This window comes from Rhinoraja longicauda, chromosome 11 (genome assembly GCF_053455715.1).
Source record: "Rhinoraja longicauda isolate Sanriku21f chromosome 11, sRhiLon1.1, whole genome shotgun sequence".
Taxonomy (NCBI): Eukaryota; Metazoa; Chordata; class Chondrichthyes; order Rajiformes; family Arhynchobatidae; genus Rhinoraja; species Rhinoraja longicauda.
In genome coordinates, this window is record NC_135963.1 from 50,798,822 (window position 1) to 50,816,690 (window position 17,869).

The 17,869-nt window shown below is 44.7% G+C and overlaps 1 protein-coding gene across 5 annotated transcripts in view; it reads left to right on the plus strand.

Annotated features, from left to right (window-relative positions):
- Positions 1-17,869, plus strand: part of acot11a (acyl-CoA thioesterase 11a) — a 66,623-nt gene that overhangs the window by 36,510 nt on the left and 12,244 nt on the right. For all 5 annotated transcript variants that reach the window (XM_078407684.1, XM_078407689.1, XM_078407687.1 and 2 more), the window contains exons 8-10: positions 7,737-7,856; positions 10,397-10,541; positions 17,065-17,120. In XM_078407684.1, the coding sequence (XP_078263810.1) occupies positions 7,737-7,856; positions 10,397-10,541; positions 17,065-17,120 (321 nt within the window). The remainder of the gene's footprint in view (positions 1-7,736; positions 7,857-10,396; positions 10,542-17,064; positions 17,121-17,869) is intronic.

A 17,869-nucleotide genomic window follows, 5' to 3' on the forward strand; every position in this document is an offset into this window, starting at 1 on the left:
GATTGTTTTTTAAAGTTGTGTTTTTTATTGCAAGTCATTTAACATACACAGATCAGCATGGGGCCCCTATGCTCGTGGGCCACCGGGGCAAGTGTTTCGATAAAAGAAAGGGGAGGTCCCCCTTCCCCCCTCAACCCCTTCCTCCCCACTCCATCCCCACTCCCTCCCCCCCTCCTCCCCAACTACTCTGCACTAGTCCCTCGCTCCCCTCAGCCCCTGACGCTCCAGAGAAAACAATTCAACTTTGTCCAGCACTCTGTGTTTTGATCAGGTTTGTCCAACCTCCCTTTATCGCTAATACCCTTTAATCCAGGCAGCATTTCAATAAGCCTCTTCTGCACCCTCTCCAAAGCCTCCTCTAATGGGGCAATAAGGCCCGTTATAACCGTGACTGCTGAAAAAGAGCCACTTTCCAAATTTAGGGAGAAGGCAGAAACGGGGTACTGATTGTAGATGATCAGCCATGATCACGGTGAATGGCGGTTCGTGCTCGAAGGGCCGAATGGCCTACTCCTGCACCTATTGTCTATTGTCTATTATCTGCAAGCCTGTCAAGAACTCAACCAGTTTCATTTTAAATGTGATGAGTATTTCTGAATAAACTATGCTTTTTGGCGGTGAGTTCCAAAGCCGCTCCCCTCCAGTTACACAGAACTGTACAGCACAGGAACACAATATCTATGTCAATATAATGCCAATATCAACCCTGAGAAGGAAAATTCCTCCAATCACTGTAAATCCTGCCTATCACTTTAAACCCATGCTGCCCGATTATTGTCCCTTCCACAGTAGGAAACCGGCTTTTCTTGTTTCTCTCATTTTAAAATTTAATACACGTTAAAACTCGTCTCATCCTCTCAGTTCCAGACTGAACAAGCCAATTTCTACCTTGGATTTTACATCTAAAACTTTTGCATACTTGCAACACCCTCGCAAACCTCCTTTGAAGCTTGTTTAATGGTATCATAATTAATGAAAGTGCAAAAAAACTACGGACGCTAGAAATCTGAAATAACAGAAAATCCTGGCATCTTTGGCAGAAAATGTCGACATCTTCGGCAGCATTTGTGTAAAGAGAATGTCAACATTTCATTCTGGAATCCTTTAATTCTATTGCATCTGCCATGCATCTGCTCACTCACCCAACCTGTCCAAGTCACTTCGCATCCTCTTCACAGTTCACACTGCCAGCCAGCTTTGTATTATCTGCAAATTTGCTAATGGTACTTTTAATTCCTTCATCCCAATCATTAATGTATATTGTTAATAGCTGCGGTCCCAGCACCGAGCCTTGCGGCACCCCACTAGTCAATGCCTGCCATTTTTAAAGTGACCTGTTAATCCCTACTCTTTGTTTCCTGTCTGCTAACCAATTTTCTATCCATGTCAGCACCCTACCCCCAATACCATGTGCTCTAATTTTGCCCACTAATCTCCTGTGTGGGACCTTGTCGAAGGCTTTCTGAAAGTCCAGGTACACCACATTCACTGGTTCTCCCTTGTCCATTTTCCTAGTTACATCCTCAAAAAATTCTAGAAGATTAGTCAAGCAAGATTTCCCCTTCGTAAATCCATGCTGACTCGGAACGATGCTGTAATTGCTATCCAAATGCTCCGCAATTTCGTCTTTTATAATTGAATCCAGCATCTTCCCCACCACTGATGTCAGGCTAACTGGTCTATAATTCCCTGCTTTCTCTCTCCCTCCTTTCTTGACAAGTGGGATAACATTAGCTACCCTCCAATCCACAGGAACTGATCCAGAATCTATAGAACATTGGAAAATGATCACCATTGCGTCCACGATTTCGAGAGCCACCTCCTTAAGTACCCTGGGATGCAGACCATCAGGCCCTGGGGATTTATCAGCCTTCAGTCCCATCAGTCTACCCAACACCATTTCCTGCCTAATGTAAATGTCCTTCAGTTCCTCCGTCACCCTAGGTCCTCTGTCCCCTAGTACATCTGTGAGATTGTTTGTGTCTTCCTTAGTGAAGACGGAACCAAAGTACCTGTTCAACACGTCTACCATTTCCTTGTTCCCCATAATATATTCACCTGCTTCTGTCTTCAAGGGACCCACATTTGTCTTAATTAATTTTTTTCTTCACATACCTAAAGAAGCTTTTACTATACTCCTTTATATTCTTGGCTAGCTTACCTTCATACTTCATCTTTTCTCCCCGTATTGCCTTTTTAGTTACCTTCTGTTGATCTTTAAAAGTTGCCCAATGCTCTGGCTTCCCGCTCATCTTTGCTATGTTATACATCTTCTCTTTTATTTTTATAATGTCCTTGACTTCCCTTGTCAGCCACAGTTGCCTCTTACTCCCCTCAGAATCTTTCTTCCTCTTTGGAATGAAATGATCCTGCATCTTCTGCATTATTCCCAGAAACACCTGCCATTGCTGTTCCACCGCCATCCCTGCTAGGATCCCTTTCCAGTCAACTCTGGCCAGCTCCTCCCTCAGGCAAACATAGTCCCCTTGTTCAAATGCGTTACTGACACTTCCGGTTTTACCTTCTCCCTCTCAAATTGCAGATTAAAACTTAGCATATTATGGTCACTACCTCCTAATGGTTCCTTTACCTTGAGTTCCCTTATCAAATCCGGTTTATTCCACAACACTAAATCCAGAATTGCCTTCTCCCTGGTAGGCTCCAGTACAAGCTGCTCTAAGAATCCATCTTGGAAGCATTCTACACACTCCCTTTCTTGGGGTCCAGTACCAACCTGATTTTCCCAGTCTACCTGCATGATGAAATCTCCCATAACCACCGTAGCATTACCTTTGTTACATGTTAATTTTAACTCCTGGTGCAACTTGCACCCTATAAGACATTGGTGAGGCCGCATTTAGAGTATTGTGTTCAGTTTTAGGCACCATGTTATAGGAAAGATATTGTCAAGCTGGTAAGGGTTCAGAGAAGATTTACGAGGATGTTGCCAGGACTCGAGGGCCTGAGCTGGAGGGAGAGGTTGAGTTGGCTGGGACACTATTCCTTGGAGCGCACGAGAATGAGAGATGATCTTACAGAGGTGTACAAATCCATGAGTGGAATAGATCGGGTAGATGCACAGAGTCTCTTGCCCAGAGTACAGGAATCGAGGACCAGAGGACATAGGTTTAAGGTGAGTAAGGGAAAGATTTTACAGGAATCTGAGGGGTAACTTTTTCACACAAAGGGTTGTAGGTGTATGGAACGAGCTGCTGGAGGAGATGGTTGAGGCTGGGACTATTGCAATGTTTAAGAAACATTTAGGCAGGTACACGGATAGGACAGGTTTAAAGGCATGTGGGCCAAATGAGGGCAGGTGGGACTAGTGTAAATGGGATATATTAGCCGATGTGGGCAAGTTGGGCCGAAGGGCCTGTTTCCACACTGCATCACTCTATGACTCTATATATGGGCGAGGACTCGCTGTCAATATTCTCCAAGGCTACACCTTGGAGAAGTGGAAAATAGGTTGAGGCTGGATGGGTTATTTTCAGTTGGCCATGGTCGCAACACTCCTCCACGTTGCAATGAGATCCATGGTTTGTGAATTGGTTGCTACCAACACTGTCCACCAGATGGACCCATCTGTTAATGAAGAGGAGAGATGCGGACTTTAAGCTAAGGGAGCAATTTTAAATGAGATTATCAGTGAACTGTATTTTCATTCTCCAGTAGGTGATAGCGATCCTTCTTCAATGATTAATTTTTAAATAACTGCGTGCATTTCAAACCCTGGTCACGCGTCACAAAGCCTTTATCCAGTGCGGTCTCAAATCCAGGCAGAGCAATTCCAGATAGAGACACAAAAGACTGCAGATCATAAAATCTTGAGCGAAAAATAAACTGCTGAAGGAATTCTACTCCCATCAGACTGAAAAGTCACGACCTGAAACGTTGCCTGTCCATTTCCTTCCATATATGTTGTCTGACAACATCAGACCCACCACCAGTTTTTTTTTCATTCAAGTTGTTCCCTGGCCAACGCTTTTCCACTTCCCTCAAATTTCAGCTCATTCATATCTCTATGGCGTATATTTCGTTCTGAAATGCCCGTGACATAGAAACGTAGAAAATAGGTGCAGGAGGAGGCCATTTGGCCCTTCGAGCCAGCACCGCCATTCATTGTGATCATGGCTGATCATCCACAAATAGTAACCCTGTGCCTGCCTTCTCCCCATATCCCTTGATTCCACTAGCCCCTAGAACTCTATCTAGCTCTCTTTTAAATTCAACCAGTGAATTGGCCTCCACTGCCTTCTGTGGCAGAGAATTCCACAAATTCACAACTCTCTGGGTGAAAAAGTTTTTTCTCACCTCAGTTTTAAATGGCCTCCCCTTTATTCTTAGACTGTGGTCCCTGGTTCTGGACTCCCCCAACATTGGGAACATTTTTCGTGCATCTAGCTTGTCCAGTCCTTTTATAATTTTATACGTCTCTATAAGATCCTCTCTCATCCTTCCAAACTCCAGTGAATACAAGCCCAGCCTTTCCAATCTTTCCTCGTATGACAGTCCCACCATCCCTGGGATTAACGTCATGAACCTATGCTGCACTGTCTCAATTGCAAGGCTGTCCTTCCTCAAATTATGAAGTTGACCTTGAAGTTGTTGGCGTTTTATGGAAACCCCCGTTTTATGGAAAGTACTTTGTCAACCCCTCCTCAACTCTGTTCCCCACTCCTCCTTAATAGTTCTTCTTTAAACTAACCTCTGATCAAGCCATCAAGCTAAATACAATGTCCACACAAGAAACGGCAGATGCTGGTTTACAAAAGAAAGACTTGTGGCTTGTGAGAGCTTCCTCATGTGTCACGTCCCTGATTTCTACATTTGCTGATTTAACATTAAATTTATGAAGTGATTTTTTTTCTCCCCCCTTCAGTTATTTATCTCTCTGGTCCTGTCGATGTTGACTTAGAGGGGGGATTTTTTTTCTGGAAACAGTGCCAACTGTGTTCAGATTGGTAGAATGGTGGTCTGTTTTGCTGTCTGATAAACATATTTTGTGGAAATATGTGTTTTTTATGCAGTGTTTCAATAAATCTGGGATGCAAATTGAACACCGCACTATCGTTAGGCCATACAGTGAGATTAGAATGAGATTATTGACGATGGCTTGAAGGTAAAGTAGATGTCGTACGCAGACTGCAGCTCGACGTCTGAGTTTTGATTATTGAGGGGGAGTCTGGAGTGCAGTCACCATGGATTGAACAGCGTTCCACTAGTTCTGAAGATTCTGTGGGAAGTTTGATGGCAGCTGCAAGGTTATAGCGAGAAATTGACTCCATCTCCACCACACTGCCTCGGCAAGACCACCAACATAACCAAGGACCACTCTCACCCCAATCATTCCCTCTTCTCCCCTCTCTCATCATGCAAGAGGTACAAAGGTTTAAACACATACCTCCAGATTCAGGGACAGTTTCTTCCCAATTGTAATCGGCCAACTGAATCATCCTCTCACCAGCTAGACTGCAGTCCTGACCTCTCATCTACCTGATTGGAGACCTTTGAACTATCTTTTATCAGATTTTATCTTGCACTAAATGTTGTACCCTGTATCCTTCTGCAGGAAAATAACTGCAGATGCTGGTACAAATCGAAGGTATCACAAAATGCTGGTATCACAAAATGCTGGAGTAACTCAGCACCTCCTCCAACCTCATCTATTGCATCCGCTGTTCCAGATGTTAACATCTTTACATCGGCGAGACCAAACGCAGGCTCGGCGATCGTTTCACTCAACACCTTCGCTCAGTCGGCCTTAACCAACCTGATCTCCCGGTGGCTGAGCACTTCAACTCCCCCTCCCACTCCCAGTCTGACCTTTCTGTCATGGGCCTCCTCCATTGTCATAATGAAGCCCACCTGAAATTGGAGGAACAGCACCACATATTTCGCTTGGGCAGCTTACAGCCCAGCGGTATGAACATTGACTTCTCTAACTTTAGATAGCTCCTCTGTCCCTCTCTTCCCCTCCCCCTTCCCAGTTCTCCCACTGTCTTCCTGTCTCCACCTATATCCTTTTTTTGTCCCGCCCCCTGACATCAGTCTGAAGAAGGGTCTCGACCCGAACGTCACCCATTCCTTCTCACCGAGATGCTGCCTGACCTGCTGAGTTACTCCAGCATTTTGTGATACCTTCGATTTGTACCAGCCTCTGCAGTTATTTACCTACACAAAATGCTGGAGTAACTCAGCGGGTCAGGCAGCATCTCTGGAGAGAAGGAATGGGTGACGTTTCGGGAGGAGACCCTACTTCGGACTCGTCTGTCTGAAGAAGGGTCTCGACCCAAAACATCACCCATTCCTTCTCTCCTGAGATGCTGCCTGACCCGCTGAGTTACTCCAGCATTTTGTGATACCCTATATCCTTTATCTGTACACTGTGGACTTGATTGTAATTATGTCTCGTCTTTGACTGGACAGCAGCCAAAAAAAAAAGCTTTTCACTGCATTGACCAAAAAATAAACTAAACGGAACGATGAGGCAATGATTAGGAAGTAGGTTATTTTGGTGTACTGATTTTTTTTTGGATTGTTGTAGTTTCTTTCGCAAAATCCTGAAGTGCAGTTCATGAGAACTACTTTATCTGGAGAATTTTTATTGATGATACAAAGGATTTTTATTACATGCTTTTCATGCAACCAACGTGTTGAGTCAAGACTAACCACAAGTTTTTTTTGTTTTTTTTTTGAGTAATTTCAATTTAACTAAGCCATATTACATCTTTTTTTACAAAATTAAAATTTATGCAGTTATTTACAATTTTATTTACACCAAACTATAACAAAACACCGACAGCCAAAACACAAAATTGCCAAGTATTCCTTTGGTATACTACCAACCATCATATTACTATATTACAATCCAGATCCAGAGTCTCTGCACCTTATGGCAGCTTTCTGTACTATTTGAGAGAATTGCAAAGGAAAGAAAAAGTAATCAGAGTTTGCAACTCGCCGAGTTACCCGTAATTGATAAATATAGGGTACAGTATTGCCATGACATAAAAAATGGGGTTAAATAGAATTGAGACTTTTAGTAGAAACTAGAGCAGGGTGGACCTGTTGGGACCAAAGTTTTCCTGCACTGGTCTAGCACCCTCCCCTCCCCCACTCCCCCCTCCCTCACCCACTCCATCCCCCCTCAACTCCCTGTATCCCCCCCTCCTCCCCTAACCCCCCCCACCCACTCACCCACTCCATCCCCCTTCAACTCCCCTTATCCCCCATCTCCCCTAACCCCCCCTCCCTCACCCACTCACCCATTCCATTCCCCCCTCAACCCCCCTTATCCCCCCCTCACCTCCCCCTCCACTCATAGCAATATAACAACCATTTGAACCTCAAGACAATGGTGATTAAGGTGGTCTGTTTTAAGGCCTGTTTCCGCGCTGTATCTGAAATATGAACTAAATAAAATAAAATTGTAGTGTTATCGTAACCGTTTTTTCTGTAGTTCGGGAACATACTAAATAAATATATATATATATATATATATATACACACACATATACAAGATGAGAGTTTTAGTATACAGATTCTGTTCCTTTGATATATTGCTGTTAAAAACATTATACCCCTTGTTTAGTTAAAACATCTTGTGCCATTTGTGTTGCATCTATTTGTAACACACCGATGGATCGCAGAAATAACGCAAGTCTGAGGAGGAGCGTTTATTTGCTAAATTTATCCGCAACAAAGTAATTTGTTTTTGTTTGAACTGGTTGCAGCCGCTTCTGTAAAGGACATCCAGTGTTGAAGACCATTGACATGTTTCACTTCAGGGGACCCTCGCAAGTTGGGGATCGCATAACGTTGAAGGCAATAGTTAACAATGCATTTAAAAAAAGGTGAGGACCGTGCTGATCCTTTTTCCTCCTTTGCTTGAATACTCCATTTTCAACATACAGCTTTTTCCAAACAACTAATATCTCTTATGAAGCAGCTTAAATTTAGATGTCAAACTGTGACTTCTGGCACAACTACCCTTCTTTATCCTTGACCTGCTCCCTGATGACCATCTTATTTCTAATGTGTGTGGAAAAATGCCTTGGGGATTTTCTTTAATTCAACTCATCCTATTCTTTAATCTGACTCGCCTTTCCCATATCTGGGGAAAAAAATCTGGACATTGAGCTCTGCCTTGGTTGATGATAAATATTGTGTATGATAGGTGGAATATTAAGCTCCGTGCTTCGAGCCAAGGATGGCTATCTGTGCTGTTGTATCTCCATTGTATTCACTGGAGTTTAGAAGGATGAGAGGGGATCTTATAGAGACGTACAAAATTATGAAAGGACTGGACAAGCTAGATACAGGAAAAATGTTCCAAATGTTGGGGGAGTCCAGAACCAGGGGACACAGTCTAAGAATAAAGGGGAGGCCATTTGAAACTGAGGTGAGAAAAACCTTTTTCACCCAGAGAGTTGTGAATTTGTGGAATTCTCTGCCACAGAAGGCAGTGGAGGCCAATTCACTGGATGAATTTAAAAGAGAGTTAGATAGAGCTCCAGAGGCTAGTGGAATCAAGGGGTATGGGAGAAGGCAGGCAGGGGGTTACTGATTGTGAATGATCAGCCACGATCACAATGAATGGCTCGAAGGGCCAAATGGCCTCCTCCTGCATCTATTTTCTTTGTTTCTATGTTATCAGAATAAGGGAGACTGTAAGTTACATACTGATCATGTTACCATTGCTTAAGAAAACAAGGCTGATTGAAGATTAATGGCCAGACTAGTGGCTAGAAAATGCTTCTCTTTTTAAATTTTAATAATTTCAAAGTCTTTCTTTGTGGTAAAATGTGCTTTGAATTCCATCTTTCCATTGTTTGCAAAATAAAAACACCAAGTGTAAGCAAGAACCTTTGTTCAAGTTCAGAACTGATAAAATATATTTCAACACAGTCTGTGATTCCAAAAGAGTTACACTTATCAAGAGCTGCACCCATTATGGAGATTAATTGCTGCATTTATCTGCCCAGTTTAACTGTGTGGGAGTGGAGAAGGATAAAATCTAACCGCAGCTTTAATTAACAAACGCTGTGCTGCATCAACAATGTTTCTGCACAAATTCTGGTTTGTCCCTCGCAGGCTGGTCACAGCAGGGACAATGAATGGACCAGATATCATTGTGTCAGTAATCTTCCTTTCAGTGTAGTCACTGTCGGGGACAGTTTCTCCCTAGCTGTTGTCAGGCAATTGAATCATCCTACCACAACCAGACAGCAGTGCTGAACTACAATCTACATATTTGATGACCCTTGGACTATCCTTGATTGGACTTTGCTGGCTTTACCTCGCACTGAACGTCATTCCCTTATCGTGTATCTACACACTGTAAATGGAGCGACTGTAATCATGTATTGTCTTTCCGCTGACTGGATAGCACGCAACAAAAGCTTTTCACCGTACACGTGACAATAAATTCAACTGAACTGAAGAATGTGAATTCAAGTCGTAATCCAGAGAACTGAGTATTATTGCTCCAGTGCAAAACCGAGAATGCGTGTCACCTGTACCAAGATACAGAGAAAAACGTTGTATACGATCCAGTTAAGTCATATCGTACACAAGTACAATCAAGCCATGTGCAAGCACAACAGGCAGTGCAGAGAGAAAGATACCAGCGTGCAGAAAGATACCAGCATGCAGAAAAACACCAGCATGCAGAAAAATACCAGCATGCAGAATATTGTGTTGCAGCATTATAGCATTACAGCAAAAGAGAAGGCGCAGATTAAAAAAAAACAACAAGTGCTATAATGATGTAGGTTGAGAGATGGGGACTACACCTTTTGCTGATGAAGGACATTTCATTTAGTCGTTCAGCATATGTGAAGCTGTTCCTGAATCTGGTGATATGAGTTTCAATCTTTTGTATCTTCTGCCTGATGGGAAAGGGGAGAAGAGGGAATTGACCGAGGTGCAAAATGTTGTTTATTATGTTGTCTGCGTGTTGAGAGATGCCGTCTTGAATCAACACCAATGTAGATGTTTTCAATGGTGGGGAGGCTGTAACCATGCGGTCTAGGTGGAACCCACCACTACTCTGCAGCCTCTTGTGTTCCTGTGCGTTGGGCAAGTCAGGCCTTAATGCAATCAGTCAGGACACTTTCTACATCATCTGCGGACGTTTGTTGTTTTCATTGACATGCTGAATCTCTTTATTTAAGAAACTCTTAATTTAAATTTTGAAGACCTAAATTAAATTAAATTTTAATTTTTTTAAAGTAATAATTGTTTGGAATGGTGGTGTCAGTTTGGTGATGGGGAAGCCCAGTACAGATGGTTGTGCTGTTAGTACAATGTGTGTCTTTAATTTCTTAAGATGGAATAAACTCATGCTAATTACTACTTCAGATGCTTTCTAAATTCCTGTGGTGACTTTCAGCTTTGAAGTTGGTGTCTGTGCAGAGGCTTACCATCAAGAAGGCTGGGAGATGAAGACGCACATCAACAGTGCATTCATGACCTTTGTGGTGCTGGATAAAGGTGGGATGCTCTGCACGATCCCATGTGTCAAACCGGAACCAGGGGTAAGCTCTGGCATGTGTTGGTCTTTGTGTCCTCTCACTTAGGAATGCAAACTGTGGTAACTGAGCTGGGCAGAGCACCTTCCTACCTGTGTTAGACACAAAAAGCTGGAGTAACACAGCAGGACAGGCCGCAACTCTGGAGAGAAGGAATGGATGACGTTTCAAGTCGGGACCCTTCTTCAGTCTGAAGACAGTTCTTCAGACTGAAGAAGGTTGTCTCGACCCGAAGCGTCACCCATTCTTTCTCTCCAGAGATGCTGCCTGTCCCGCTGAGTTACTCCAGCTTTTATGTGTCTATCTTCGGTTTAAACCAGCATCTGCAGTTCCTTCCAATCTGTGTTTGCAAACCCAGCTGTTTGACTGGGAGTTGGGGGATTGCAAATTACAATCTTATTATAAGATTTTGAGAATCTGCAGACATTCTCAGGAAGTGTAAAAGCTGAAGTCATTGGGAAACTATTGGATCATGGTAAATTGCATCAGGTTCACGAATAGCCTTATGGGGAAGGAAACCTATCTTAACTTGGTTATAACTAGATAGACTCTCAGCTGCTCTCAGAAGTGCTCACTCTTTCCCACATTAATGGGTTGGAAATAAAGACGGCCAACACCTAAATCTAAGAAACCATAATTTTTAAAGTTCTGATCTGATGTGAGTAGGAGTACAGTTGACTTCTTTGGTGATGGTCATATCTAAGCTCAGTTTGCTGCCTTCAGCAATTTTCCTATGCTCCTAATGGAAACCGATATGTAATGAACTTGACTGTGATGACCTTGTGGACAAAAAGCTGCAGATGCACGTGCTGTAGGTTCATACACAGCCCCAGGCACACGCTTGGTTCAGTACAACCCGAGCAGTTCGTTTCGTTTAGTTTAGAAAAAACAGGCCCTTCGGCCCACTGAGTCCGCGCCGACCAGCGATCCCCGCACACTAACACTAGGGACAATTTACAATTTATACCAAACCAATTAACTTACAAACCTGCATGTCTTTGGAGTGTGGGAGGAAACCGAAGATCTCGGAGAAAACCCACGGGGAGAACGTACAAACTCCGTACAGACAGCACCAGTAGTCGGGATGGAACCCGGGGTCTCTGAAGCTGCATGCACTGTAAGGCAGCAACTCTACCGCTGTGCCACCGTGCCGCAGAATGTAACGTGAAGAACTCCAAAGTCCTGTTATCAATGTAATAGCATCTTTAATGTTATCAAACAGGCATTAATCATGACCAAAATAATCTGCCCATATTGTGTAGGTGGCAGCTAGACCACATGACTCTTTTGATTTTTAATTTAACAAGATTGTTTTGATATATAGGTTATTGGACCATATAACCATTGTGGAATCACTTAGTTAAAGAAAATATTGTCACAATGACATAGATTAAATACAAGAGTTACTATTGGAATAAAAACTAAAAGCAAGCAATTTAGCAGAGCGCTGTTAATCGACAAGTCAGGCCTACCTGGCAGGTTCAAGGCCTGGATCTACCAGCATTCAAGCCTGCCCCGTGTCCTGTGGCCTCTGCTGGTTTACGTTGTTCCGTTGACCACAGTTGAGTCCCTCGAAAGGAAGATCAGTGGCTTTCTTCGCAGGTGGCTTGGCCTTCCCCGCAGCCTCAACAATGCAGCACTGTACGGGACCAGTAACATCTTGCAGCTCCCATTCAGTGGCCTCACTGAAGAGTTTATGGTGGCACGGACAAGAGAAGCCCTACAGTACAGGGGCTCCAGGGACCAGAAGGTGTCATCGGCTGGCATCGAGGTGAGAACAGGGAGGAAATGGAGGGCGGAGAAAGATGAGGAGGAGGCAGAGTCAGGCCTAAGACAAAAGGCATTGGTGGGAGTCATGGCAACTGGCAGAGAGGGCTTGGGATACTTCCCTTAGACCCAGATTGGCAAGGCCCAGGGCAAGGAGAGACACCATCTCATCCAGGAAGAGGTCCGAGCAGGTGTGGAGGAAGAGCGTGTGAGCAGGACGGTGGGGCTCAGGCAGCAGGGTGCGTGGACAAGGTGGGAGAACATACCGCAGCACAGGATTACCTGGTCAAACATCATGCAGGCAGACTTCCAGAGTGTCCGGTTCCTTGCCAAGCTGTCTACGATGCCCTACCAAGCCCAGCAAACCTCCACGTCTGGGGCAAGAGCGTGACACCTTCCTGCCCACTTTGCACTGGAAGGGGATCATTAGAACATCTCCTCAGCAGCTGCCCAAAGTCCCTTGGTGAAGGTCGCTATCGGTGGCACCACGACCAGGTGCTCAAGGTGGTTGCTGAGAGCATAGCCACTGCCATCAGTAGCAGCAAACACCACCACGCCCCAAATAAACCAATCACTTTTGTCAAAGCTGGAGAGAAGCCTCGCCCACAACCAAAAACAAGGAGGGGCCTCCTCTACACGGCCACTGACTGTCAGCTGCACGTCGATCTGGGCAAACAGTTGAAATTTCCGCAGTACATCACAGCAACATCACTCCAGTCAGACATGATCATCACCTCCGAAGTGACAAAACAGCTGATCATTCTGGAGCTGACAGTGCCCAGGGAAGAGCGTATGGAAGAAGCAAATGAGAGGAAATGCGCAAAGTACCAGGAGCTGGTGGAGATGTGCCGGGACGGTGGCTGGAAGACATAGAGGTGGGCTGTAGAGGCTTTGCAGGACACTCACTCTGCAAAGTCCTCAACCAGTTGGGCATTACGGGGCTGGCAAAGAAGAGGGCCATTCAATCCGCAAGCGAAGCCGCAGAGAAAGTCACTAGATGGCTTTGGATTAAGAGGGCTGATCCGTGGGCGGTTGCTGCTGGGATGCAAGTCAGGGCCTGATCAACCCCGGCTGGGTCGCTTGGGCAAGGGTGTCTGATGTTGTGAGACCCGAAACACCCCATGACCCCAGGTCACATCACTGAGAACACGTCCCAGTGCATCCAGAAGATGTATCTTGCACATTGGACCATATAACCATTGTGAAATTACTTAGTTAAAGAAAATATTGTCATAATGACATAGATTAAATACAAGAGTTGCTGTTGGAATAAAAACTAAAAGCAAGCAATTTAGCAGAGCGCTGTTAATTTCAATACTTATTTATTGAATTGCCTGGTTGTGAGTTTATCAATGGTCCTTCTGCTCAGCATCCCAACTTTATCCAAAACTCTGCCGATTGTATCCTAACAAGCACTAGATAATACTCATCCATTATCTCAGCGAGTTGGCTTAAGTTATCTCCTGGTTTGCAATGATTCTAATTTCTTATTTTTGCTTTTGGATTCTTCCATGGTCTTGCCCTCCATTTCCCCGTCGCCCCTGAGATCTTCATATTGTTCCTAAATCTTGGTTTGTGCATATTTCAGTTTTCTAGTTTTGCAGTTGACTAGACGGGCGTGGACCCGTTGGGTGGAAACCTCTCCAGCAACCCTCCCCCAACTGATCCAAACCTCTCCTGCAGACCCGGTAACCCTCCATCCAAACCTCTCCTGTGGGCCCGGCAACCCCCATCGGGTGCAAGCCTCTCCTGTGGGCCCGACAACCCTCCCCCTACTGACGATCCGTGGACCCGTTGGCGGCCGGGGAGTGTCCCCCGGGGCCGTGGGCGGGCGAGGGGGGACAGGAAAGGGGAGAGGGAGCCACTCACCCCGGCCCCAGTTGGCCAGAGCGAGCCAGAGCAAAAAAAGCACCTTACAGTTAACCCAAAGACAACATTGACTTGATTTTTTTTTATTGTGACGTATCGTGCCCCTATGAAGTCCCTTTGGATATTTTATACATTACGGGCACTAAATAAAAACAAATTGTTGATATCGTAGAACTGAATTACCTGCAAAATTAGCAGCAACTTACATTGACTGTCTTGAATGATGTGCTGTCATATTGAACTTCTGCAGGCCAATTGTTTTCATTTGTTAGAACTTGTTGAATATTCTATTATTGGAAAGCAATTTAGTGTGTTTATTGCTGACATAATTAATTCTGTGTTTTACAAATTAATGTACTGAATATGGTTGTCTATTCTAGATTGATTGTTGAGATTGGTCGATTAGGATTTAGTTCCTATTGTATTAAACACATGAATGATTATTTAATACACAATAGTAGTAGAACTGTCTGAACTTCTATTACTAAAGTAGTTTACTATGATCTTGAGTTTGATGCAGTGTTTGTAGGTTTTTTTTCCTGATTGGTGGAAAAGTTGCTGCTATTGGTTGTAGGGTTGCCAACTGTCCCGTATTTTGGCTCGAAGGGCCGAATGGCCTACTCCTGCACCTATTTTCTATGTATTAGCCGGGACATCCCGTATTTTGGGCTAAATTGGCTTGTGCGTACGGGACTGCCCTTGTCCCTTATTAGGTCCAGGGGGTGCTGTAGGCCCGGACAGTGTAGGTCCGAACAGTGTAGGCCCAGAGGCCCGGGCGCCGCCTGACGGAGGTTGCATAGCAACCCACCTCCCGGCCCGGGCGGCCGCCATTGGTGGAGTGGGGGCACGTGGCCGCTGGCTGGGTGAGGTCACGTGGGGTGGTGATAAGGGGTGGTCCCTTATTTGGGAGTGAGGTAGTTGGCACCGCTAGTTGGTTGACACGAGATTAACAAGAAACAATGAACCTTGCACTACATTACTTCCAATAATCGAAAATTCAGACATTTTCAAATGACCTGTATGTTTTGTATAACAAAGCATAACGTTCAATACAGCGAAGGGAAATTTGTTTGTCCCGTACGGGACCGCCCTTGTCCCGTATTAGGCCCGGGGGGTGCTGTAGGCCCGGAGACTGTAGGCCTGGACAGTGTAGGCCCGGATACTGTAGACCTGGGGGCTGCTGTAGGCCCGAACAGTGTAGGCTAACGGAGTGTGTTCGGGGAGCGGGGCAAAGTGTGTTCGCCTAACGGAGGTTGTGTCGCAACCCGCCTCCTGGCCCGGGCAGCCGCCATTAGTGGAGTGGGAGCACGTGGTCGTGGCTGGGTGAGGTCATGTGGGGCACGGGCGGTGACGTCACATTATGTCCCTTATTTGGGAGTTAGAAAGTTGGCAACCCTAGTAATGAAGCAGCTTCGATTTGGTTCAAAGTTCCTGGGTTAAGGAGGAGAAAATGATCAGTTCATGCTGCAGCTTGTTATCTAGTGACCCGTGTTAGAGACTGCTTGTTTGCTAGCACGATTGTATTGTGGCTTCCATCCCCTGTGGTTCATAAGGCCCTAAATATTCTTGATACGGTTTTGGAAAGAAAAATACCATCTGTGTGAGCTATTTGAGTGTGGCCACTATTTGAAATGTATCACAGTGTTTGTGCTTGCCTTTAAGGCAATCGAAACAACTGAAGCCACAACTTTCAATGACAGGGGTAGATGCATTTTACTTTGTATTGAGCAGATTACAAATATTAGAGCTCTAATCCAGTCTTATGATACTCCTGTTGTTCCTTAGATATTGTTGCAAATCAACTAAATAGTCAGCTCTGCATTGTTAATGGATTGGACACACCAAATGCAGGAAGCATGTTCCCAATGTTGGGGGAAGTCCAGAACCAGGGGCCACAGTTTAAGAATAAGGTGTAGGCCATTTAGGACTGAGATAAGGAAAAATCTTTTTCACCCAGAGAGTCATGAATGTGTGGAATTCTCTGCCTCAGGAGGCCGATTCACTAGATGCATTCCAAACGAGAGTTAGAGAGAGATCTTAGGGCTAGCGGAATCAAGGGATATGGAGAGAAGGCAGGAATGGGGTACTAATTGTGGATGATCAGCCATGATCATATTAAATGGCGGTGCTGGCTCGAAGGGCTGAATGGCCCACTCCTGCACCTATTTTCTATGTATCTATGTATCTAACCAGCTGTGACTGGATGGGTTGAATGGCTGAACATTCTACATAATTTGCCAAATACTAACAATAAACATTGATTAAAAATGGAGTCCTGCTATCTTGCATGGTCAGTTAATAGTAGAAACTACTGTTGCCTGTGCTTAGACTACATCCTTAATGTGAAATAAAGCATTTCACAGAGGTGCAAGCCTTGGAGGGGTAATCAAAAGCTTGGATAACTAATTGACTTTTAAGGAGCACCTTTAAAGGCAAAGAGTTGTGAGGATTTCAGATCTTAGAAACATAGAAAATAGTTGCAGGAGGAGGCCATTCGGCCCTTCGAGCCAGCACCGCCATTCAATATGATCATGGCTGATCATCCACAATCAGAACCCTGTTCCTGTTTTCTCCCCATATCCTTTGATTCCATTAACCCCAAGAGCTCTCTCTTGAATACATCCAGTGAATTGGCCTCCACTGCCTTCTGTGTGGCAGAGAATTCCACATATTCACAACTCTGGCTGAAGAAGTGTTTCCTCATCGCAGTCCTAAATGGCCTACCCGTTGTTCTTTAAACCTTGATGGTCATGTGGTCCATGCAGCTGAAGGTACCTATAGCAAGGTGCGGGGTGGCAAGTTGGATGGGTGTAATGATACATTAAAATAGGCCTTAGAGGAGTCGATGCTCTCAGCAGTGTTACCTATAATACTGTCTCTGCTTCATGAACAGGATGGAGAAAGAAGGTACCGTGAAGCAAGTGCGCGGAAGAAAATAAGACTCGACAGGTTAGTAAATGCTCTTTGATTTGGTGATGGCTTTTGCAGAGAGAGTGTATTGATCACTATGGTTGTTCTACACATTGTCGTCATTTTTACACTGTCACGGGAAGTTTTCTTTAAACAATCAACTGCTTTTAAATATTTTGCATAACTATCTCTCGATATTAATTTTTAATGTCAAGCATCTGTTGCCAACTAGGCAGAGAGGTGTGTCAAGCTTGAGGTGCTGCTGGGAATCCACTCCTTCAGGCAAATGGAAAGTGGACACTGAGTGGAATGGAGTGCACAACCTATCCCAAACAGGATACACTGTTGACCTATCTGGAAGCCCTCAACTGACCAGCCAGCAACAACTTGAATTTGTGCAGCAAATTACAAAAAAACACATTCCAAGGGCGGCACAGTGGCACAGCGGTAGAGTTGTTGCCTCACAGTGCCAGAGTCCCGGGTTCAATCCTGACTTCGAGTGCTTTCTGCATGGAGTATGTACGTTCTCCCCGTGACCTGCGTGGGTTTTCTCTGGGTACTCCGGTTTCCTCCCACACTCCAAAGACGTACAGGTTTGTCGGCTAATTGGTGTGTCGGATAGTGTTAGTGTGCGGGTATTGCTGGTCGGCGTGGACTCGGTGGGCCAAAGGGCCTGTTTCTGTGTTGTATCTCTAAACAAAAGTAAAAAGACTTTGTGAAATCAATGTGCACATTGGGCTGCATCAACACAAACCCCTCTTGGAGTCTATTTATTTTTACAAAACAAA